The sequence below is a fragment of the Mchenga conophoros genome, linkage group LG15, assembly GCF_057382185.1.
Source record: "Mchenga conophoros isolate Kocher_MC1m ecotype Shallow Benthic linkage group LG15, M_conophoros_male_GT1.1, whole genome shotgun sequence".
NCBI classification, from domain to species: domain Eukaryota; kingdom Metazoa; phylum Chordata; class Actinopteri; order Cichliformes; family Cichlidae; genus Mchenga; species Mchenga conophoros.
This window is the reverse complement of record NC_140540.1, coordinates 16,129,883-16,155,379: the sequence shown is the minus strand read 5'-3', so window position 1 is coordinate 16,155,379 and position 25,497 is coordinate 16,129,883. Positions and strand designations below refer to the sequence as shown.

Sequence of the window (25,497 nt, the reverse complement as noted above, 5' to 3'; positions counted from 1 at the left end):
TCATTTTAATAGAATTTAATTTAATTTATTTTTATTTAGAAAGAGGGACAATACATATTAATGAACATTTTAACAAATGTAAATATGCCAGATTATAGGCTTGGGCTCATTTCCATCTGCAGACTCTCTGGCAGGTTGGTGTTACAGATAAATTAGTAAAAACATACAGAGACACTATTCACAGATCATGTGACAAGGACAAAAACAGTGATCACATCATATTAGAACAAACAATGACAAGAAGAGTGGACAACAGAGGACAATATAGATAACAGTAAAGGAAACACCTCAATTATATTGCACAAACCCCAGTATTACACATGCCCTGACTGTCCTGATATTGCACTGACCCATTACACTAATAGTTTTTTCCCTTTTTGTAAATACACTAACTAAAAAACATTGATACGGTCTTTTTAACGTTAAGGCACAGGCATGAGTCATTCAGCCATTTTTAAAATAATGTAATGCCAATGAAAGCTGATGGGCTGCATCATCAGCAGTTTTGGCTTGTGTAAAAATTACCGTATCATCAGCATATATAATTGTGTCCACATTTTGCACACATTGGGCAAGTCATTTAATTAAAGTGAAAATAACAGGGGGCCTAGAATTTAACCCTGAGGGACACCTTGCATACAGTAAAGATAGGGTGAATTACTATTCTTTATTTGTATGCATTTTTTTCTATCGGATAGATAAGACCGTATCCATTTAATGGTGTGATTACTAAAGTTAAATGTTTACAGCTAGATGGAGAGATTGTGGGGAGCTATGATAAGGATGAAAAGCGGCAAACCTGTGGAGGTATCGAGATGTCTGAGAGAGAAGGCAGTGGAGGAATCTCAACTTTTGTCTGATTGTTGTTTTCTATCCGCTTTTCTCTGTTTTTGTCCTTAAATTGTATTAATGCATCTTTCAGCACATGGTGTGAAGTCATAATATTTGTCTCAGATGTGAAAGGGGACTGTCCAAAGTGATTAGAGAAAATAAGTCACTTTCCCCTGGGAGAAACTCTTCATCATAGTTTATTCAAGTCTTTTATTGAGAAAATTCCATCAAAGAAAAGAAAAAGATGTGATTTCCATAAACAAATCCAATAAATAATGTTTATCTATGTGATATAGACATACTATACATTATCAATATGTTCCAGTTCACCTTCTTAGTTTTCCATGTGTGCAACATTTGCTTACTGACATTAATGAGTAAGGTGGGAGTCACATTACATTTTCTTAATTTGCCCAATTGAGCGCTTTCTGAGATGCAGCCAGAAATGAGTGATCTTCAAAGTTACTCCAGTTCACCCTGAGAGTAGCATGATAATGAATAACAGTATGACAATACTGATAAGCTGAGCAACTTCATTATATAAATCCAAACCACAAATATCAAATTGCTGCTGGGTGCTATGAAAAGGTTAGAGGGATCACCAGAGCCAGTGGGATTTCTTCTCTAGAGAATATTTGCATATTTATACAAAGTTAATGCTTCACTTGTTGGACAAAAAAACTACTAGAAGATTTAAAAACACTAAATTCAACTCTGTTTTAAACAAATGAATCAAACCGCACTCAAATACTGTAGCATTTTTATTTCATCAATAAATAAAAATGGGTATGATGAGAGTGAAATGTACAAACTGTCAGGATTCATACATTTATTTAATTATGAATAGTTCAAAATGTCTGTGCAATACAAAGTAATTACAAACATTTCACACACCTGCTAGCACTTTTAAAGAACATTTTAATAGTAAAATTAAATATTTGAGAGATGGCTTCAAACCTAAATTCCATCATGAAGTCTTGTCCAGATTTCAGCTCACTGATTTGATTCTTGACACGATTTTAGACAACATTAAAAAGCTGTTCCTTTCATTTCAAGCTCTTTTCTCTCTGCCTTGCTTTTGCGCCGATGACCGAGAGACAGAATTATCCAACAGGCAGCAAAACCCACCACTAAACCTACAATTCCCACAAGGACAGGCACCCACACAGGGGTGGAGGAGGGACAGTTGAGCACAGGGGCTGTTAACGCAGAGCTGGAACTGTGGGTGGAGTCTGTAAATGGAGTAGGTGTGGTTCCTGATGGACTTGGAAGACTGTTGATCTTTGTGAAGATAAACGGACTGGCCTATGGGAAAGATAAAATGGTTAAAAGCTCAAGAGCTGTCTATATGTAAGAATTTCTGAACTTTAGAGAAACACTGGAAATAAAAATTAATTTTGGGTGACATTGTGGAATAATCCACTAGATTTTTAAAATCGTTTGACATATTGTGAAATATTTTCTCCTATTCATCTTCACATGTCCATATTGGCATGATAGCATCACACAGTTGCTGCAGAATTTGTCGACTGCACGTCCATGTTAAAAAAAAAATCTCATTACACCACATCCCCAAGGTGTTCTTTTGGATTGAAATCTGCTGACTAGAGGCATTTGAGTACAGTAAACTCATTATCATGGTAAAAAAAACAAAAAAAACAACTTGAGATTATTTGAGCTCTGTCACATGGCACACTGTCCTGCTGGAAACAGCCATCAGAAGATGATTATACTGTTGTTATTAACAAAAAAAAAGGACATTGCTGTCAGGCTGTTTACACCAAGTTGTCCAGTTTTGGTGAATCAGTGGAAGTTGTAGCCTCAGTTTCCTGGTCTTAGCTGACAGGTGTGGCCCCTATATTTATATGTATATATATTTATAATATTTTTTGCTTTTTTTTATACTTTTGGTATTTTTTTAAATAAAAAAACTCTTTTTGAAATCATAGATTGTAAGTGGAATTAAATTAACTAATTATTAAATAGTTGTAGCAACATGATTAGTAGAATTTCTCTAAAATCTTCCTAAATACCTCAGAAGGACAGTGAATTTTGGAGCGGTCATATGTGAAGTTGTTGTAGGCCTGCTTTCTCCCTATAGGCTCTAACTGTAAGAAAGAAAGAAAAAGAGTTGAAATCTTTAAAATGGCAAGCCAAAAGAAACGTTTGCACGGAGTTAATACTTTTTACTGAGTTAAAAGTTTGCATAGAGTATACCACCCTGCTTCAGTTTGGTTCATTATTTCCCGCAGCTCACCATGTTATTCCACAGACCAATGGCCATCTCAGCATGTGCTCGCTCACTGATGTGGAAACAGTCTACAGAGAAGAAACTTGTATCTGGCTCACCCTCCTGGTGAAAAAAATGAAAAAAGTACCAATATGGGTGCATTTGATAATTCGTGTTTGGTTTGTTTCTCAGTTACTCACTCCAATTTTAGGGATGAAGGAATTATGTAAAAATGGCTGAAGTACGACAGCAAAGTCTTCTTTTCCGTCATAGAGATCTCCAGATACAAGATACTGGAGCTCAGACTAAAGAAATATAACAGAAAGGATTTTTTTTTAAATAAAGAAGTTATTGAAATGATTTTAAAACAAACGGCTTCCCGACCTGGTACTCGTGATTGATTCGTTTCATCTCCTCAAGCTCTGGAGACTTTTCTGATGGGTTGATGACACAGGGACAGCTGGTCCTGGAAAACAATCCTTTTAATATTGTGTTTTATTGTCCTTAGAAGGAATAACATTATCAGCTGACCAATTGAAATATGGTAATACAGTCGAAATGATACAGTCGAAATGATACAGTCAACGCAAACATCATCTCCGAACAATCTCATCTGTAAAACAAAGGAACATTTATTTGTTCACATTTGAAAAAGTGATTTACATGACATATGTAAAATCCCAGTTTCATTCTATGAAAAGGTCAGAAAAGACACGCACTAGAAAACCAACCTCTGGATTAGTGAGCAGCCCAGAGTGTTCCTCGTAACTGATTTCAACAGATTTATCTGCATGATCTCCACGACATTAACCAACAACCTCGGTACCTAAAGATACATGGAGAGAAATGTAACTTAGTTAAACTCATGATAACAGTATAGTTCACTATTTTAAATATAACCTACCTCTTTGTAAAGCATATCCAAGCTGATCTTAAGATTATGGCTGTAGTTCTTGGGCGATAGATTATTCTACAGAGGTCAAGCACATGTTGTGTTATTGTTCCATAACTGTTGTTTGTGTACAATGCAGTAATTTGGGGGAACACTTACTTGATCAAAGCAGTAATTGCAGAGGTCATTGCCTCCAATGAATATTGTCACAAGCTTCCAGTCGTTTTCAAAATTCACCTCCTGTGGGGCACATGTACCAAAACTGATTATCAAAAACAAACAAATTGCTAAATGTAACTCATTTTTAAATCTAACTCGGTTTTCATGTACCGTATCTTCTCTTATGGCCTTGATGAGAGCTTGGACTTGTGATGGGATATCTCTGTGAACAAGTGAATACACAGACCGTTAACACGTTACAGAAAATGAAAGAGGGTTGGTGAAAGGTTTGTTTCACTGAGGTGTACATACGATGCCTTAACTCCAGGTTCAGCCATGTTGAAGTGTTTCTGCAATAACCCCTGACCTTTGGAAAAGCCTTTCAGAGAGGGGTTGAACTTCCTTAAGATGTCTGAGGAAATACAAATAAATGAGTAATGAGAATATGCAAGAGTGGCGTTCTCCTTGTACACAGTGGGGTAATGATTTAACTTGGATGTCGTTTGGTATCATGTAATCTTTATTATTAAGTTGTATAGCAATTTCAAATCAAAATCTTTAACAGCAAATCAGAAATTGTTTTAAAAAGGCAAATTCCTGTAACATTTCTTTTCAGGCTTTATATTTTTGGATGTTTTCAACAGTAAATCAGAGATTATTAGACATACGTATAACAGAAAGAATTGTCTAAAGACTTTAGATACCCCATAGAAACAGCTATTTCAGTCCCATAAAGTAACTGGTTTTTGCCCAACGAGTGGCATAAACTCACTTGGTAGTGTTGTGACTGTGTCCAGAGTATCATCACCTCCAATGCTTTAAGATATACGTGAAAAAAGCCAATCAGCAGTACATTGGTTTATAACAGTCAGCATCCTGTATAATGGGAATATATCATACCTCCATGATACTCCTTTATACTTTGTATTGAGCTCAAATATGTTCTTTGCTTTAGCACCAGTGCCTGTCTATGAAAACAAATATACCACACAGCAGTTTAAAGATGCAGAAAGTTTGTTTTTCTGCTTAAAAAGGGGGAATAATTATGTTATTGCACTTACTGTCACAGAGTCTCCTAGTGCTGCCACCACCTTAATGTCTGCTGGCCTCAGCTTGTGGACTAGGATATTCAAAGGGTTGAAAGGGTACTCAAAATTTGTACTTAAGTACAAGTATTGTTACATTGGTTAAATTGTACTAAATTACAAGTAAAAGTACTGGTGTTAAAAAATACTACTCAGAGTATTAATTACTTTTTACTGGTGGATGTTTTATTATGTCGTCAATAGCGGCCATTCGGTTCATTTCACCAGTATAAAATATCTATGTTCAAAGCACGTTTCTCAGATGAACAAGGTATAGAAAGGTCATTTGTTTTGTAAATAAATGTTTTCTAATTAAATGTAAATATAAAGCAGGAATTTATATCTACTAGAAGGAGAAAAGGAAAAACTGAAGAAAACAATGCTCGGGCATGCAGCATAGGATGGATTAAAATGCTGAGAAAGAACACAGAGGTCAAGGAACTTAATAATAACTTGGAGTGCAAGAACAATGGCATGCTCAGGAAAAACACAGAGCTCGAAAAACTTAGTAAGAAATTGAAGCGCAAAAACAATGAAATGCAGGTTCAAGAGCAAGAACTGGAGAAAACACATGATGACCTGCAGTGTACGCTTCTAGAAATCCAGAGCAGAAATCACGACTTAGAAGACATGTACAACAAAGTACAACAGAGGAATACAGACATGTAAGAAGCAAAGCTATTACAGGAGGCATCTAAAGATCTGAAGGAAAAGCTTGAAGAAAAACAAGCAAAATTAGAAGAACTGGAGAAAAAATGCAAGAAACTTGAGGAGGAAATGGCAGTAACAATCAAAGAACTGAAAACCCTCATCCTACAGAAAAAAGAGCTCCAGGAACAGTGCCTGCTGAAGAAGGCAAAAAAAGAAGAAACGCTTCTGTTTTTTCTGGAGGAGGGACCCTCCTGCTTCTTCACTTGATCACTCCTTTAAAGGGAGTTTTTCTTAACCACTGTCGCCTTGTGCTTGCTCAGAGGGGATTGTTGGGAGTTTCTCTCCTCCTTTCTCTTTCCTCCTTTATATCCCTTTCTTTTCACCTCCCCTCTTCTCCCTTTCTCTCCTACCACCTCTCCATCACTCCCCATTTTTTCTTTCTCCCCTCCCTTCCTCATCATTTTTCTTTTCTTTGTTCACCCTCCCTTAACTTATTCTTAACTAACAATAAATATAATCAACCATATTTTTACTTGTGTCAAATCAATGTCTTCATTTAAGAATAATTCATCTTAAGAACAAAACCAACAAATGTGTGATAGCTCTGTGTGTTGATGGAGTGACACATTTATGTCTTACATTTTAGTGGGTCTTTTATTGTTGGGTCTTTACAATACAATATAAAGCACCTTGAGGCAACTGTTATGGTGATTTGACACTATATAAATAAAATTGAATTAAATTGAATTTTAGTTTAGCCTTATAGGTTATCATAGTTTTAGTTCTTGCAAAGTTTGGTACTTTAGCTTAAAGTTTTTGGCTTTTAAGTTCCCTGGTTCCAAAATCTATCCAGCTTTTTGAAATTGGGATTGCATTAAGTGGATGATAGTGGACACGTCTTGTGTGTGTGTCTGTGTGTATGTGGGTGTCCATCTTACCTGAAGTTGGCACAGTGTCAGATGGTCCAATATTTACACAGGAAAAGTCACTTCCCCAGTTCTGAAAGAATAAATACCAAAAATATTTTAATCAGACCTCATTAATCAGAACATTTAGCTTTCGTGAAGCATCAGTATAATAACATTTCTTAAAAACAATATTTGTGTCTTTTAACCTTTAAAAATGGAAAGTCTGCCCAAGCATTGCACCGGTTTCTATCTAATGCTTACCCAAAGAAAATAAGCAGACATTAATTAGATTTTAGTGGTTTTCTATCATTGGGGCTAAGATCTGGAGAATCACTGCTTTATTCGGCCTTGAAGCAAGCATTTGTAAATGAGGGAAATACACATACACAACAAAAGTGCATAAAGCTTGTAACAATAATAAGAGATACTAGCTGAATTATAGAAATAATTAAAAATAAGGAGAATACTGGAAACCAATTCCAAAATATCCACATGTCTAACCCAAGTCCCTGGCACAAGATAAACCATCATAAGCCCTCGGGCTGCTCATTACTGGCATCTATTTTAGTTATCTAGATAAGTGTTAAGCAGTTCTGAGCTTCCTCTGAGACCCAACAGACTCTGGTGCATGACTAAAAAAGCCCAAACCCTAAAAAAAAGGGAGTCTGTTTACTAGGGTTTAAACAATCTTATAGCTTTAATGTTGTGTGTAATTTGAATGTGTGCTTTGAGACAAGCCCTGGCATTTATGACAATCACAAGCTTTGTATGTTGACCAAAAGATGAGCTTTAGGTCAAGCAGTCAAAATGATCTTCCAGGGTGAGGAGCTCAGTCATTCAAAAAGAGCTCAGAGCAGAGCCTACTACTATTTCAGTCCACACCACTACACATCGAAAGGAGGCATATGAGTTCATTCAGGCAACTGACCATTCCTCCTTTAAGCCTCCAAGGGGAGTGTTTTTGGGTATGTCCTGTCAGGAGAAGGCCCCAGGAGAGAACCAGAACACACAGGAAAGATGGCTAGCTTGGGAACAGCTAACAACTGAATGAGGTAGACGAGGTAGCTAGGGGGAGAGAGGTCTGGACACTTCTGCTTAGACTTCTGTCCTAGTAACTTTAACCCAGATAAATGACAGAAGTTGGGTGGTTCAAAAGCTCTGATTGACACTTGGTAGGTTGATAATAGGTAGGTTGCTAATTTTAATGGCCCATTCAGGTCTTTGGCTCTTAAACAATAAAATATTTTAATCGTGATAGAAGTTGCTGGTTTTCTTTTTTGGATAAAGACCTTAAAAACCTGGAAGTTAGATACTCACTGTATTAGGCTGAGGTGTTGGGGAGGGACTGGAATAGATGTAATCGCTGTTGTTGTAGGTCCGAATATAAAGTGAAGTCTGGGGATAAAAAGAACTTAAATTAAATGTGATGTATAGTGATTACAAAGAGATGCGTATCTATAGAGGCTAGAGTCTAGACAAAGAAACCACAACATTTGTAATCTAAGCTAAGTTTGAATAGCAATTTTTCCAACGAGGATTTACAAAGACATGTTGACTTGTCTCCTACCTTACTTGGGCATTTCAGGCCAGTGGATACAGAAAAGTCCTGTAAAGAAGTCTTGTTGCCCAGTGGCTCCAACTTTGAGAGTAAAAAAAAAAAAGTGATTTGTGCACACAGCATGTTAAGTATAATGATTAGAGCAAATAAGCTTTATAGTGTTTATAATCATGTTAGGATAATGTTCAGTACCAATAAGTCAGTGGAAGTTTAACAGTCTGTTAAATAGTCAAGATTACGTCTAACAGATACAGTTTTGTTAGTCGGTATAAATTCTTATATCCTTGTGTCTCAAGGGTACAGAAAATATATATTATTCTTTATAAGCTCAGCTACTCATACTAGTAATGTAGTTTTATCAGCTGATATTTACAATGTTCCTGCCTTTTACACATAGCATCAGTAGCTATAATGGCATTGTTGAGGGAGCACATAGTGGTTTTTACCCACCACTAAGTACTTTGAAAGCCTGTAATTCAGAAAATTTCCATAGTACTAGTTCCATTAGATATAATACAGTTATTATATAATGTTCTGATTCTGGGTGGGGGGGTGAAACACTGTTGTTTTCCATGCAGTGACCCACTTATTAATATTTTCATGAAGCAGAACAACATCCCCAACAGTCATTAATAATGCAGTCAACAGCAAAATGGCATGTGTGCAAAATACTGTAACAGCCTCTTTTTGTTTACGAAAGAAGGTAAGTGCTGCTGTTTGTGATGGCTGACCCCACTGAGGCTCTTCAGTGGCACAGGCAGAGATGTCAAAAGAAATATAAAAATCCTTGCTGATGTGGCACAATTAGAAGCACATGAAACAGCTGAAGTGTGGCAACTACGTCTTTATTGGTGCTTGACAAACACATGTTCAGTCGGAATCAAATACTCATGTCATATTATGTTGCTTTTGTAGTAATAAAAGTATCAAATAGCAAAAATATATACGGGTCAGAATAAGTGTTTTACAAAAAGAGTCCCTTTTGTTTGCCATATATTTACCATGTTGTTCCAAAGGGAGCGAGCCATCATGGTCTGGGCCTTCTGGCTGACGTGGAAGCAGTCAGCACTAAAAAAAGAGCGATCAGGGCGGCCATCCTGAGAAAAACGCACAATAAATATGTAAATGTTAAGATTTTTGGACTACTTGCATCGGTCAGAATATAACTACTGTGTTAGATATCTGATCAGGACCAGGAGATCTTTCAAAATACAAAAACAAACAAAAGAAACAAAAGAAAGAATCTGCAGTATTTTCTTTTCTTTTTAAAATGTCAATAAAGCTGTTTTTGTAAGAACTTAGGATTTAACATTGACCTTAATCGTTAAGGGAGCAATTTGTCATTTTGAGAAATGTACTTTTAAAATACACAATCTGAACTGTTCTAAGGAGCAATCCACTCTAAAATGATAAAGATCACATAAAGACACGATCATTATACAGATTAAATCAAACCACTGAAACCAGACAGAATAGAGTGACCTTTAGAGGTGGATTTTTAACTTTGGAATAGTATCAGTCAATCAATCAATCAATCAATCAATCAATCACAAGTATATTTAGTATGTTTCTGTTTATTCGTGGTTAAGGATTTGTTGTCTCATGTATAGTTTGAGTTCCATGTGTTATTTTCTGTCTACCTCTCAGTGTTGAGTTTGTGTCTTTGTGTAGTGATTTCGTGTTTCCTGTTTTATTGTGAAGGTCTGCTTCTAATGTGAGTGTATTGTTTTACTTCCCTTGTCTCATCTCGTTAATTACTTCCAGCTGTCTCCCCCACCTGTGTGTAATCTCCCTGTGTTTCTCTGAGTGTATTTAAGTCGGGTCTTCTGTTGTAGTAGTTGCTGGTCCGTCTGTGTATCCACCGTGTTTCATCTGTGTGTTCTCCCTGCTGTCCATCGTCGTTCATGTACATGTTCGTGTTCTGGTTCGTGTTTTGTAGTTTAGTTGTTCTCAGTTTAGATAGTCTGCAGTCCCATTTGCCGTTTTACTATTTTGTACTTTATTTTCAATAAACCACCTTCACACCTTTACAAGTGCCTGCGATTGGATCCTCCTTTATTATCTCCACACGGCTCACCCCACTCGCCGTGACACAAACAATTTCTCACAAGAATTTCTACAGAAATTCAATAGTCCTTTCTCTTGTTAGCTAGTATTTAAAATTTGACATCTTTTGTTGATGATTTAAGGTAATCAAAATTAGACCTTATGCTTTGCAGAATAATTTACAGAATTGCTTGAACAGATTCTGTGGAAGCCATTGATTCAGTGGTTTTATAGTGGAATAACGACAAAATCCTTGTGTACTGCTGCAGGGGCCATGTTGTTACATACTGGATAAGGTGAACTGTGGATAAACACCCGTAAATCCTGTGCTCTGTGCTTTATTACTGACCGGCAGCCTGGGGAAAATGATGTCTCTGAAAAAAGGCTGGATAACCACAGTGAAGTCTGAGCGAGTGTCATACCGGCCGGACTCCACGAGTTCATGTAATGCTCGCTGAAATATAGAGAAAACAATGACGATCAATGGGGACTGACTTTAGGGCTCCTTTTTTAATGAGATTTCCTTTTTCTGGACTTTTCTACCTGATAGCTTCTGTTCAGGTCTTCCAACATTTGAAGAGCCTCAGAGTTGGACTTTGGCAAAATAACGCAAGGACACATAATCCTGGAGAGATAACAAGGGGTTACACAACAGTTTAAGATTATTTATGAAATGATAACTGTGGACGATAAAAAGAGCAACTGAGCAATGCATTACCTACATATTTTTTTTATATCTCATAATACAAAAAAGTGATACTCACTTCACCAGCCAGGTTGGGCATTTAAGTGAGGGATCTTTGTGCATTTCTCTTAGTTGTGTTATCTGCAGAGGCTCTACTAAGTTCACCAGAGCCCGAGGCACCTATCAGACATTAGCTAAGTTAATACTAATGCTAACACTGACCAGGACCAGCATACATACTGCATCTATATAAATGTGACAGCCTGCCTGATGATTTTACCTCCTTGTGAAGATAATCCAGGCTTTCTCGGACATTGCGAACATAATTTTCTGTAGAGTAACGTAGCTGCAAACCAAGATATAACATTTTTGGGTTTGGTGACCGTTTTGGCTCTTTAAAAATGACCTATGAGTTCTTACTACATGCCAGTACTTACAGAGTTGTAGCAGTGCTCACACAGGTCATTTCCTCCAATGAAAAAGGTGATCACCTTCCAGTCTGATTCAAAGTTGATCCTCTGCAACATGCACAAATGTGAAGATAGATAGATAGATAGATAGATAGATAGATAGATAGATAGATAGATAGATAGATAGATAGATAGATAGATAGATAGATAGATAGATAGATAGATAGATAGATAGATAGATAGATAGATAGATCTATCGAGTTGGTAAGTAAAAATATTGTTAAAGATCAAATATCTTTAAACATACAGAGTCATTCTTCATTCTTTCCACCAGAGCACGCACTTGGGTTGGTACATCACTAAAAACACAGTAAAAGACAATTCTTTGATGGTTAAAGAGTCATTTTATCGAAGTTGAACCATTAACATCAACAAAACTTTTAAACAGCAAAAACAACAGCTGTACTCATTCAGTATAGAAAAACATATTCTACAAGCTGATCACTCATGTATCACCTGTAACAAATCTCTAGGCAGGTATTTGTGCTAAAAGGACTCACTGGCTTTTTGCTCCCGCCACAGCCTGGTTAAGGAATGCTTGAGGTGTGTCCTGCTGACCCGTGTCAACAGAGTAGCCCGTCAGGTTTTGGCTGAAATATTTCAAGATGTCTGTAATAACAATAATAATGAACAACAATGAATAGTAATAACAATCAAGGAAAAAAAAATTCACACGTAATGTTGAGCAATGTGTTTGGTTATCTAAATGACTCACTGGGCAGAGTGGTGACGCTAGTCAGGTTTTCATCTCCACCAATGCTGGGAAATAGACATGAAGTTAAATACATGAATGATGTGACACACTAGCCCAGGAAGTTTAATAGTAGTATTTTGCTGCAACATTAAGGGATACCTGAAGAGTCCTGACTCACCTCCAGGATAAACCTCTGTATTGACGCAAGACATCCAGGATATCAGATGGCCTGGATGCAATGCCATTGCCTGCCTGAAAAACAGCAGGTTTTAAAAACTTTTAGGATCAACTTATTCAATTCTAAATAACGAGAAGTTGATAAGAATGACTCACTGTCAACGAATCGCCAACAGCAGCAACAACTTTGACGTCTCCAGGTCTGAGTTTGTGGACTGCAAAAAACAGAAGAAATGGTCAGAATAATAAATAAAATTAATAAGACAAGTGTGGAATAATATTGTATTTAGAATACACATAAATACAAAATATATAAAATTAAACTTCCTACAAATATTGTATACTAGTATCAATGTACTGGGAGGTACTATTAGGATGATTTGAAAGGGCAGATTTAAAGAACACTTTACATTTTACAGACTGAGGAAACCAAGACATCTCACAAAAAACAACAAAAACAAAGCTCCATCATAAAGCATCTTAGATTGTGACTTGAAGTTTGTACAGTGTCAGAGGTATTACTTTGTAGTTTTTAGTCCCATGTGCTAAAGTGGGGAATAAATGAATAACCTTCAATATGTTATATAAAAAGCCAGATCTTGGATAAAATCAGTTTTACTTTTTTGCTAATTTAAGGTCACCTAAGTGCTCAAGAAAAGCCTTTAATGTCATCTTACCTGAAGTGGGTGTGGAAGGTGAGGGACTTAAGTCCTCACAGGGCATATCTGTCCCTGTAAACTGAGCAGTCACACAGAGCACAATCAGAAATTGACAGGAAGCGTGCAAAGCTGGCCCAAAGCTGGTTCGGGTTGGCTGTAGACAAAACTCACAGGCTCCAGGAGAGGAGAGCTATTGCTGTGGTGATATGACGGAGAGTTTCCTTCTGTCCTCAGGTAGGGTCGTTCCTAAGGGAGGGAGACAGATAAGGAGGAGGAATATGCTGCACAGAATCATCATCTGTAAATACAGTGTGTCTAATGTGATTACCATATATGTAAGTGGGTTTTCTGTAAAATTACTCACCTCGCTTGGACATGGCAATGTGAAGATCTTGCCATTGTCCTCTGGTTCATATTGGGCAACTGTGACCTGCAGCTAAGAGACAAAAGGCTCATTGTTTTCATGTCTGGGATACCGAGAAGAGTAACTGGGTGTGAAAGTGCCAGTGCATTCGACTTTGAGAGTCCCAAGCCTCACCAGGTTTGTCCACATCTGCACCAACAGTTTATCTTTGTGCTGTAATGCTTCAGACTCAGTGAGATGCTTCCCTCTCTGTTAAAAGCAAGAAAGACAGACAATGTACAGTGCATAAAAAATATCTTCAGTTCAGTTCAGGAAGATAAACACAGACATTTAATATCATCTACCGAGAAGACAAAGTCTTTGTACTCTTTGGGAGTCGATTTTCACAGATGCTGGGATGAGACACAAATCCCTGTGGGACTTAATCAGGAAGAGTATCCTGCATAAAAACGCCTGCTAAACCACTGTGCGAACTACCTGCTGTGGTGATCCCTTGTGACGTAGGGAGCACCTGAAAGTAGTTTTTATATAATGCATACAAATAGACTACAACACTCGATTTAATATCACCCTGATGGGCCTTCTTGAAGCCCTTTAGTTTTACTACACTAACTGTTTTAGCTCCCTATCACATCCCTTTAACCTTTCTGATTGGCTTCCCTTCATAAACAGAAGGTCTAAAGAGATAGTGGCTGGGGCTTGTATATTCAGAAGCTAATGTTAAAGTGCTCCTCACAGATACACATCCACAAAAAAAAACTGTTAGAAAAGGAAGTTGACTTCATGTTCAATTTGACCAACTGCTGTTGCAACAAAATGGATGAAGAAAAGTTAAATAGGTCACTATTTAATAAATTTTTGCTCTCTCAAGCCTTATAAAGAGAAAGGTTGGGTGAATTTCTTCAATCACAATAAAAATGTTCGGGTTTTGCCCGGTAAAAATGTGTCAGCATAGGCTCTAGCATTTTTTTTTTGATGACAGAAATGATCACAGTAAACTGCAGGTGTGACTAAGGCACTAATAAAGATTTGGGTTTGCAAAATAGTGCAATTGAAAGGATTTATAGGAGAATAAAAGGATGATATGATCTGAATTTAACTCACAGCAATAAATGATGGGTCTGTGATGAAAGGTATATCCTGAAGGGTAACAGTGAAGTCTTTTCTGTCACTGTACCAGTGTTTCTGTACCAACAGCTCATCCAAAGATTCCTGGAAAAAGGGAGTTTAGGAACAACATTTATCAGCAAGAGGTTAGCTATACCCTCAAGCAAATCCAAACACTATTTGAACATGAAATAAGGACAAACCTGCAGAGACTGAGTCAGCACGGCTCTCAGGAGCCTGAGCTCCCCTTCACTGTTTGTTTCCAAACACTGGCCTGATCTGTCAGTAAAACACATTTACTCATTAAAACTTAATATGGATCCTCCTGTTTAAAGGAAAACAATCTACCCCAACAGTGAATAATTAAAAAATGAAAATAAAACTATTAAAGGAAACAAGTAAACGGGTTAAGAACATAACATTCTCTAACTTGACAGCAGTGACATTTTGTATTGCCACACTGACTTATCATCATGTCATCTAATTAATTTATTTTCCTGGGAAAAAAAGATCTTAATTCCTTTTACATCTTCAACACATGCACGCCATCTGTTTTGATGTCATTCTCTAAAGGTCAGGGAAGAAAAAGTGAACTTACTTGCTCTGCATAGTGTCATGCTCTCCATCCCATAATGCAACACTGACAATGGTCCGTTTGAGCTGTAGCACAGTTTTTGCAAATTTTATGAACACATTGTAAGTAAAATCGCTTCCTGCGTATAATATGAAACATACCCGAGAATGCAGCAACTGCAGAGCCTTATCCACCTCTTTGACCACTGCCGCGATAATTGATGAGACCTGCAGTACAAACACAACAGACTCCATGAACTCCTAGTGACTTTAATGCTACTTTTTTACAACAAGAGAGTCACCAGTACAGTCACTTGTTTGTTTGGTTGTCGGCTAATACTTTAATGTGTTATGTGAATCAAATTATAGGAAATGCTAAGTAGCCAAAAAACGCTATAGAAGGCAACCTTTGCAATAGCAACAGTGACAACATATCTACAGAACAAATTTTATTTGCATATATGAAGGAAAGTTGGGATAGTGCAAGTCTGAAACTGATAAGAATTGATAGCTTGGGCTCTGTAACTACAGTATTAAGGCAACAAAGTCTATAAAACATGAATAACAAGGGATTTGGACTCTGGGCATTGAGCTCTTGAAGATTAAGGAACCTCAGTAAGGTCTTTCACTGTTTACCTGCTGGTCCTCACAGGCACAAAACTGATCCAGCTGAACAAAGAGAAGCACCAACTTCCAGTCCCGATTCACATTGGGAGCCTGTTGGGGGTGAAGTCACTGCTGGTTACTTTTGAACTTGAAATAATTTTAATTTGAACCTGTAAGAAACACCATGCACTGGTACATGTTTAGTAAATTGTATGGCAAGTATGATCTTTAGATATTTTTCTCAGGGCACAGCAGGTTAAAACAACACCTGTTCAAACATATAGTTCTGCAAAATTTCCAGTTTTTAATAATTAAATCAATAATGAGAGAATATATTTTGTTTTCTGGTGTGTGTTTTTTTAACAAACACTGAATTATATATATTTTTTCTGAGAAGGTTGGTTAGAATACTTTTATTGTGAATATTTAATATTTCCCTCATTTCCAAATAAGCTATATCTTCTTGATTCACCATGGAAAGCATAAAATCAAATTTTATCCTTAAGGTTGGAAAATGCAAGAATATACCTGACTGTTCTGTAGATAGAGGGACAGTTTCTTTGCCTGATCCACCAGAGTGCTACAAAAATAAAATAACATGAAGGAGTTAAGCCATCATATGCAATCATAGCTTTTCCTCATGAGCCAAAAAGTACACACTGTACCTGTGTTGTATAGGCTGAGAGGTGTAAAGGTTTGTTTCCTCTGAGAGGTGACTAATCAGTTCAGGATTGAACAGAACCATCAGCTCTGGTTGAGAGAAGGTAACACAAGTTTAACATTAGCACTTATTTTTACCCTATTTTCACTCTTGAACTCATAGGGTAGCTTTGCATGATTCACAGTTCAAAATAAGCTCTAAAAGCAGAATTGTGTCCCCTGTACTGGGCCTTATTGCAGTAGATCACTTTGAAGTGGCTGTGTGTTAGTGCTAGATAAATTCATTTCTATTAAATTGAACTGAACTAGAGCTACAAGAGCTGAAACACTTTTTAAACTCTTCTGCCTTTAAGCCAACTTCCTTTCTAAATGGCTGCCTCTCATAAACAGAAAGTTTGAACAACATGTGGGCTGAAAAATCTGTGCTCACAGCTAGAACTATGTGTCTTAGATGGGCATATTAGATGATATCTATGTATTAAAATATCATACAGGCCCAAGAGTAGAAAGATTGAAAAAGAGGCCAATATTTACTATCCTAAATCTCTTAAACGCAAGAGTTTACTGCTCACCTTCAATCACAGTACAGTATCTTTGTTTTATTCTGTGTGGCTGTTAAAACTAGTTTAGGTTTAAGCTTTCTGACTGCAGATTAATCATAAAAATTAATTTGCCCTGCCAAGTTGACGTGAACATGATAGCAGTGTTTTTGTAACAGTAACTATCACGTTGTGTCCATATCAGTGCTGTATAGATAAAGCACTGTGGTATAACAGGAAAAAATTATTAGCCTCGTGACATGAGTGTATTTAGTAAGGTGCTGTAATTCTAGTGAGGGTAAAGCTTGGATCAAGCCATTTGGTTACTTTTATATTATCCCAGAGACACTTGAACACATTGAAGCTCTCACATTATGTCCCACGGGAAGCCCAGAAAAACAACAGCGACTTTATTAGGTACACATATAATGTCAGAAGCTGTTAAAGATATATACTTACCTCTAAGTCTTGATACAACTGAGGACAGCTCAGTGCTGTAGAAAAGGACCAAAGTGTGAATTTCTAATTTTGTGTAGGTTTTCACTGTGCTATCACAGCTGAACAGTAAACTGTGCTCACCTGCGCATGTGAAGTCCAATGGCGGAAAGCAGACCCACATCTGAGGGCCTAACAACATTAACTGAAAAAATTGCAAAAAATAAAATGATGCAGCTGATTAGCCTAGTTACCAAATCTGGGTAAAGGTATGAATGGTAAATGGCCTGTATTTCTATATAGCACTTTACTAGTCCCTAGGACCCCAAAGCGCTTCACACAACCAGTCATCCACCCATTCACACACTGGTGATGGCAAGCTACATTGTAGCCACAGACAGAGGCGAGGCTGCTGGACACTGGCGCCACCGGGACCTCTGACCACCACCAGTAGGCAAGGACACAACGACCAAGACCGTCCAAGCTGGGGCTCGAACCGGCAATCTTCCAATTACAAGGCAAACTCCCAACTCTTGAGCCACGATCGTCCCATGATGGTGTTACATTAGTGTGTGCAGCAGGGAAGTTGTTTTATTTATTTATATATATACATTTATTATAACCTACATTTATTTATATCCCAGTAAAAGTTTTAAAAAGTGTGATAACAGGAAAGTTTACTAAAACTATCAAATCTAGTAATCATGCTAAACGTTCTACTCAGACTTAATCATTACACCTACATCGATCTCCCAGTGCAGCTTTTGTGTTGTTGTTGTTAATGCAAGAGGATGTTTAGGACTACAGTAATGAGTCAGCAGAGCTTTATGCACTATGTACCTCAGCACTCACCGACCCTGCTCTGTACTTTTGCGTGGTCAGACACTTCATGGCTGAGTTGTAGTTTATCATAAAGATCAGTATTATAGTGTCAGCTGTAGAGCTTTGTTCTCCTCGAAGGCTGTTCATAAAACCATATGATTGTCTAATTTACCAGTTGAAGGAGGCTCCTGCGAAGGGATCATCTGAGAGCACGGCAGTCCGACTGCTAGAAAACGTGAAGAGATAACAAATGATAAAAATGCTTCAAAGTACAGAAGTTCAAGGCCCTGAGGAGCATTTTTGGCAAAAGTATTACTCTTTATTCAATTGCAGACTTGGCTCAAATCCACTCTTGGTTGGAAAAGAGGAGCACAACAAACACAAACATCTTCTTCCTGTATTGCTATCACTCTTACCAACTGGACAGTCATATACTGAATATTTTAATTTTACTTAAATTATTTTTTTAATAACTATAGTAACTATATAAATAACTATAGCAGCAAATATACATCAAAATCCAATAATTTCAACTAAACCTCCAAAATAAGCAAATAAATAGTACAAGTAGTAATGTTAGTATTAACAGACTGAGTTAAAAATAGCTTATTTTAACACCTGACTTCTGCAAAATTTACTTTAGGTAAATCGTACATAATTCCTACATTTCATGCAGAACCTTTTCAAAATATATATTTATAATTTGTCAAATTGAAACAAAACATCATCATAACAAACATGAAACATGAGCATTAGATTGAGCTATAGTAACAGTGGAGACCTGATGTCCACGTGAGACCCAGCAGAGAGATCAGAAGCAGCTGCTGAAGCATCTTATTTTTTAATGTTGTTTTCATTTATCTTCTGTATGGCTTTCTTTCCTGCCTGCTCTCTCAGCTTACAGTAAGCTGTCTTTCTCTGTTATTATCAGTTATACTTAGTCAGTTAATTATAGCTGTCATAAATCCTCATGCAGGGAAGGGACTATCCTATTTGTTCAAAGGACACAGCTTGAAGATGATATATGATATATGATGATATAATGACACTGATAAGCTCAAAGAAAGTAAGAAAGTAATGGGTTTGAATTTGCTTTTCTGTGTGGAGTATACCTGTGTGGCTTCCAAAGACATGCTTGTTAGGTTAACTAATGAATTTGTTGGCTGTAGGTGTGAGTGTGAATGGTTGCCTATCTCTATGTGTTGCACCTATGGCAGAGTGGCAGAAAGGAGAGGTCAGAGAATATGTCTGTGAAGGTTCTCAGTCATCCAGGTCATCGTAGTCTGAGGAGCTTGGAAAGAAAAGCATCTGGACTTCTTTAAGTTTCCTTGAAGATGTTTCCCCTCTCACCCAAAAAGCTTCTTCAGTTCTAAGAGCAATTGGTGGACAGTCCCAGATAGGGCTTAAATACTGGGACTCTCCACCATGGACTTGTCGGAGAAAAGAAGCAACTTCAGAAGTAATGCACAAAGTTTCGGAGCCTTTGTATCAGGCACTGAAATGAGAAAAGTAAACTGGCAGATTGCACTAAAGTAGTAAATCTACTGAAAAACCCATGAATACGGGGAAGTATTGGAATAGTTTTCATAAAAGTCACAATAAAACCCCTCAAATCCCTGATTAGTGGCAAAACAAGAGAGTGGCAAAAATAGATAACAAGGAAAAAAGACAATGCATGGAGAAATGACTGCCTTCACATATGACACTAAGTGGAATGATTGACAATCAGTCCAATGTTCCTGATTGTTTTTCTGGCTGTTCAGAGCACATTAGTCTAACGTGACAGCAGATGCAACGAGTCCTCTCAGAGATTAAAGAGCTACACGTGTTATTCTGGAAAACTGGCTTGACTCACTATAACATAGGAAATGGGTTTTAGGGGGCTGACGAAAGTCTGACGAAGAGATATAAAGTGCCATGGAAGGAGAATGAGGCTACAGAATGAAAGCTGGTGCAGGTGGTGCAAGTATGCTGTGGTTCTATTTTGAATGGACACATTCCTGGGTAAATCCCATTGGTTAATCTTGGTTGTAAGGTAAACCGACTGTTTACTGCAAGATTAGCACAATGGAAAATTTGACTAAAAATAAACCGGTCTGCAGTTTTTGCTCACAAGCACGCGATTCAACCTTCGTTGACATATTTACCTTTACTTTAAAATGAAGAAAACATATGAAAAGTACATTTAACAAAGGAGAAATTTACTACAAAGGACACTTTCTGTACAGTTTAAGGGTAGTTGTACTTCATGTATCAAAAAAAAAAAAATCAAAGAAGGTAATCTATCTAGCAATGAACTGGTGGATTTATGCTTCAATTGGCAGGAACGAAATATACCACAACATCCAGTCATGTGGGTCTGATAAAGGGTTTCTATTTTGGTATGACGTGTTGCTCCCTAGTGGTCAAAGGTAGGAGCTGCGTCAAGCTACTAAATAGTATGGAAAACGTTGGAGAGAACGAAACTTCAAAATAAAAGCCTTTATTTTAAGAAGATGCTGAAAGAAAGTAGGTTTATGACTACTGTTCCAATTAAGATGTTTTTCAGGGCACTAACATTTATAATTAAATATTATTTACACAAATGTTTCAGTATTAAAAAAATAAAGTTTCGATTCGGATTTATTTTTAAGCCCCTGAACGGAAGCTGTCATATCATTCTTGGCAGCTTGGGTAAAAAAAACAGAAATCGCATCAAACGCTGCCCTCTGTGCTGAGTTTGACGGCAATAACAATAGAGGAAACGTGAAAATACTCGAATATAAAGACGACCCGGCGACTAAAAACAAGGGAAACGTCCGTAGTTTTTTGAGTTTTCTTCAGCTAACGCAACGAGGTGAGAAATTTGGAGCACACGTAACGGTTTTCTTTGGCCTATTGAGGTTATCCTTATTTAGCTATTGTTTGGGTGACTTTGGCATTACATTTGGCATCATATAGTTTTCCGAGAAGGTTTTTGGCATAAGTCCGCTTCAGCTGAATCTTTTGTTTATTATAAAAACTATCCTTTTTTATAATTTACGATGTCGATGTTGAAACGTAGTTTGTATATGTTCCTAACCTTGTTATTGGCGAAGCTCTCGGCCTGATGATGCCTTTAAGGGGTCCCTTTAAAAACAGAAACCCCACTGTTTATTTTACAACAAGTACGGTACAAAATCATATTTATTTATTTATTTTAAAAGTAAGTGGTGAATATTTGTTTTTTGATTACTCTGTCTGGATACCCCCCCCTCAAATAAAAGCAAGCTGTTTGAGTTCCCTTTTCTACCAATACACAAGCTAACAATCGAAAAGCACCTAAAGGAGCTAATCAACATATTTTCGAGTCTTTCAGATATTGTGTGGACTATCATAGTAGTGTGATACGATAAACTTTATGGAAGACCAGTTGTTGTTGTTTCATTTTCAAACATGGCCTCAGATTTCATTTGGGGAAAAGAAGGATGAAAATAGGTGGGTTGCTCTGTTTTTGTTTTTTTCTATATGACGCGTATATTCCACAGCAATCATTATCTATGTCCAGTCATTGGAGTGTGACATTTTTCGATAAATCTGAGGTGGGTGAGCAAAAGGCCCACTGTGATTTCAGATGGAATGACTCAGCTGTTAATGTATAAAAGTACCAAATTGAAATGTATCTGGCAACTCCAACAAAGAGGAAGTTTTCTTGCACATAAAGATTTCTTTTTATATTTAAACCCCTCTGATTTATCTCTTTGTGATGTTAGTATTTCAATTATTTTTTTATTTGAAAGGACAGTGTTCATTCAGACAGTAAAATATTTTCTGTTATTTGTGGCCAATTTGACACATGGCTTTTTTGTCAGTTTCTTGCACATGAAACTTGAAAAGAAAATCAAAGAGTCTCACACTGTTCATCACTTTAAAACCCACTGTATGTGTGAGAGCAATCTAAAGAAAGATGTGAGAGGCATACTCCAACAGGGCTGTTTTCTTCACTATGAAGGCCAAGCTTCAAAATGGGGCGTATCTTCTTGGACCACATCGGTGGGACTCGCCTCTTCTCTTGTGCCAACTGTGACACCATCCTGACCAACCGAGCTGAGCTCATCTCCACCCGCTTCACCGGAGCCACTGGCCGGGCTTTCCTCTTCAACAAGGTACATCAGTTTCTCATGTGATGGACAACATTGATGTTATTTAGTTAAAATACTTTAACTTAAACAATAGAGTGATTGTTTAGTATATTTAATGCAGCTATGTAAATAATTACTTTCATATTAAGAAGTATTAGAAGAGTTAAAGTCTGTCAAAGTACATAGCGGTTAACTGAAATTAGGAAACTTTAAAGTCACCATATTTGTTTCCTTCTTTTTGGATTCCTTAAGCCCCTAAATGAGGGTGGCTGTGACTCAGGAGGTAGATGGTCATCCACCGGCCAGAAGGTTCAAACCCAGGTCGTCCAGTCTGCATGTTATCCTGCCCTAATTGCTGCTGATTCATGCATTGGACTGGTTGTGTTTGTTACAGTTAGAACAAAGCACTGTATGAAATTGTATATGAATGGGTGAATGTGGCTTGTAGTAAAATGTGCTTTGAGTCCTGTGTTAGGGTAGAAAAGCTGTATGTAAGCAGGCACAATTGGTTTGTGATTAGCTAAGGCACAGAGTCTGTGGTACATTACATAACAGATGGCATTTTTATGTTATTTCCATTAACAAAAAAAACAAACATATTTTATGCTTGAGTGAACAAAACTTATAAATATTATAGTCCAGATGATTTTCTTTCAGAAATGTTTTGCATGAAGGTAAAACCCAAAATACATATAACAGTTTCAAACCAAAATTGTTGTTATTGGATCAATCTTTGTTGATTATCTTTGAGATTTAAAGTTGGTGCAATTATTCAAGCTGTAGTTTGTTACAATTCTGGCTTCCAAACAAAACACTATAATCAAGATAAAATTATCACTGTCTTGTTTTTTAACAATTTTCTCACTTTGTCTTTCAGCTCATCCCTTTCTTTCATATTTGCTTTACTATAAAAGTCCAATTTCACTACTTTAATATTTTCTAATTTACTGAAACCAGTTACCTGGAATAAATCATGTTGAATAATTATGATCTCAGTATTGATCACTTTTGAAAAGCAATTATGCAGTACAGTGACATGTGGTTGGTGTTCTCCAGGTTGTGAATCTGCAGCACAGCGAGGTGCAGGACAGAGTCATGCTGACGGGGAGGCACATGGTGCGTGATGTCAGCTGCAAGAACTGCAACAGCAAACTCGGTTGGATGTACGAATTCGCCACAGAGGAGAGCCAGCGCTACAAGGAGGGCCGCGTCATCCTGGAGAGGGCGCTGGTGAGGGAGAGCGAAGGCTTCGAGCACGTCCCGACCGACAATTCCTGAGTTCATTTATATTCATCTGTGGATACCAAAGCTTTCCCTCCAGCAGCAGCAGAACATGGACTTGCATTGATGGTGTTCCATTTCTCCCTACAGCTACACCAAAATATCACAGGCTGGGTGTTTGTGGGAACAACTGACAACAAGGTGTTAGATATTTTTCAATTCTGATGGGGATTATTCCTCAAAGGGCAAATAAAGTTGCTTTTCTTCCCATTTAAAAATCATCTTCATGTCCAATATGTGATGAGCAGGTGTAGCTGATGGTGGCTGCTGTCAGACGAAGAGACGTGGCTCCTGCAGCCTTACAGGAGGCTCAGATTTCTGTGTAAAGATAATGCGGTGAATCTTGAAAGCTGAGGCTGTCAATGGGTCTAATTTGCTTTAAGAGTGAGTTGTTAAACATTATACTGCAAAAGAATCATTTTCTACAAAGTGTTCAATGTGATGCTTTGCCCTATGGGCTCAGCTGTGCTAGAGAATTACCTTTAAAAGAGTTATTAGTTGATATAAAATGTTATAATTCAGGTTATTTTCATTCAGACAGGTTAGCAATTTAAGCCTGTCACTTAGTTTATTTTATCTATTAAATGACAAAAACAATATTGTGGGGTCTTTACCTTTCCATACCTCTTATTTGACTCTATAAATATAAATAAACCTAAATTCAGTAAAGTTGATTTGACATGTTCTACAGAGTTAGAAATGCCAATATTTCACTACATCACTACTAATCTATCCAGTTTATTTTCCTTTATTTAACAAAGCATGTTTTTGTTTCAGTATTTCAGACTTGTGATATGTTTATTTGCAAAACAATAAATGATTTCAAATATGCAGTTATTTAATTCTCTTTTTTATTGTGTGTGCATATCTAGATTTACATAATATGCCCAAATAATCACAATCTGGTTAGTTTTCTCTTCTTTTTTTAATGTGCTGAGTTTATTTGCCTTTTTAAACAATCATTTTATCATTAAATATTGTCATTACCAGTGGCTTAGACCTTGTGTTTATTACAATTTTGGCCAGTGAAAGCAGTTCTCTGTATGCTTTGTGACTGAATACTTTCTCATAAGTCAACGTAGACAAGCTAACCTGATCTAAGTGAAATCAATCTGAAAAAAAAGGGGGAAACAATTATGCATACTTACTTGAAATGACTCCTCCTCAAATTTAATGATGTGCATTATAAATTCTTATTTGGCAGATGTTAATGATATTGTATATTTATATCTGCCACACAGTAAAATGAAGTATATTTACTGTCATGACCAAAGTATATTTTCCTAAACTGGTTACCTGTTAACCCCTATGCCACCGCATTTATAAAACAGAAAAATCCTAGATTATTTTTTGCTTTGTAGACTATCAGCTCAGTTTTGACATCGACTAAATCAAAGGAGACACATCGTTTAATATAAACTGGACAAACTGTTGTAAATATTGCATTAGACTGTTCAAATTTCTAGGTTTGAAAGCAGTCTAAACTGGTCTCATAGCTCAAATAAGGTAACATATTGAACTTTATATAGACATACCTGTTTGGTTGCATATCAGTCGTAATGGAAAACTCAAGGCACCAAAGTAAAATCCTACATACTATTCTCACTATACCACAGCTAACTACTAGGAACCTACAGGAAGTGTCGAGTTACCCTTCATTTCTTAATATTATGTTTCAAAAAAGCAAAATATGTTTCACTATACCGCCAATATTTTGCTTCAAAGAAACACAATGTGTCTTATAATTTTTAAAGTGCTCTTGAGCAATAGTTCTCCAGGCTTTCTGAAAGGCTTTCCAAAGTTTGTAACACTAATCTATTCAAGTAGATGAACCAGTGTTACGTCTACAGATAACAGGAAATAAATATTTTTTAAACTGTATCTTTAGGCACTGCTAGGGGATCTTTACAGAATAAAGAACAAAGGGCAAGGAAGAGCGTTTAATGTACCTCGGGAAGTCTAGAG

General features: G+C 37.0%; 2 protein-coding genes across 4 annotated transcripts; one reads left to right on the top strand and one right to left on the bottom strand.

The window, feature by feature from the left end:
* Window positions 1-1,157: 1,157 nt before the first annotated feature.
* LOC146558120 (phospholipase B1, membrane-associated-like) lies at window positions 1,158-19,072 on the bottom strand. 2 transcript variants are annotated; one of them, XM_085247681.1, is made up of 42 exons: window positions 18,933-19,072; window positions 18,324-18,377; window positions 17,474-17,534; window positions 17,354-17,388; window positions 16,361-16,445; window positions 16,224-16,275; window positions 15,726-15,806; window positions 15,252-15,317; window positions 15,115-15,176; window positions 14,720-14,795; window positions 14,514-14,621; window positions 13,584-13,658; window positions 13,410-13,481; window positions 13,217-13,291; window positions 13,064-13,124; window positions 12,543-12,601; window positions 12,388-12,461; window positions 12,231-12,274; window positions 12,016-12,124; window positions 11,763-11,814; window positions 11,483-11,563; window positions 11,326-11,391; window positions 11,125-11,225; window positions 10,904-10,985; window positions 10,710-10,814; window positions 9,316-9,411; window positions 8,324-8,395; window positions 8,074-8,151; window positions 6,787-6,847; window positions 5,174-5,232; window positions 5,013-5,080; window positions 4,885-4,928; window positions 4,425-4,524; window positions 4,284-4,335; window positions 4,113-4,193; window positions 3,966-4,031; window positions 3,793-3,887; window positions 3,446-3,527; window positions 3,262-3,366; window positions 3,089-3,184; window positions 2,865-2,939; window positions 1,158-2,136 (listed from the first exon to the last, which is right to left on the bottom strand). In XM_085247681.1, exons 1-42 carry the CDS (start codon window positions 19,006-19,008, stop codon window positions 1,861-1,863), a joined length of 3,318 nt encoding a protein of 1,105 aa, XP_085103807.1. In that variant the 5' UTR covers window positions 19,009-19,072; the 3' UTR covers window positions 1,158-1,860. The 2 variants fall into 2 exon arrangements, with proteins under 2 accessions (XP_085103807.1, XP_085103808.1); XM_085247682.1 differs by having other exon boundaries at window positions 18,324-18,374; window positions 18,933-19,033.
* Window positions 19,073-20,802: 1,730 nt separating this feature from the next.
* On the top strand, window positions 20,803-24,369 carry LOC146558119 (protein yippee-like 5). Of its 2 annotated transcripts, XM_085247560.1 has the most exons (4): window positions 20,803-20,987; window positions 22,122-22,275; window positions 22,504-22,572; window positions 23,308-24,369. In XM_085247560.1, the coding sequence occupies exons 2-4, from the start codon at window positions 22,135-22,137 to the stop codon at window positions 23,527-23,529; spliced, it is 432 nt and encodes a 143-aa protein (XP_085103686.1). In that variant the 5' UTR covers window positions 20,803-20,987; window positions 22,122-22,134; the 3' UTR covers window positions 23,530-24,369. The 2 variants fall into 2 exon arrangements, with proteins under 2 accessions (XP_085103686.1, XP_085103687.1); XM_085247561.1 differs by lacking the exon at window positions 22,504-22,572 and having other exon boundaries at window positions 20,808-20,987.
* The last annotated feature ends 1,128 nt before the right edge of the window (window positions 24,370-25,497 follow it).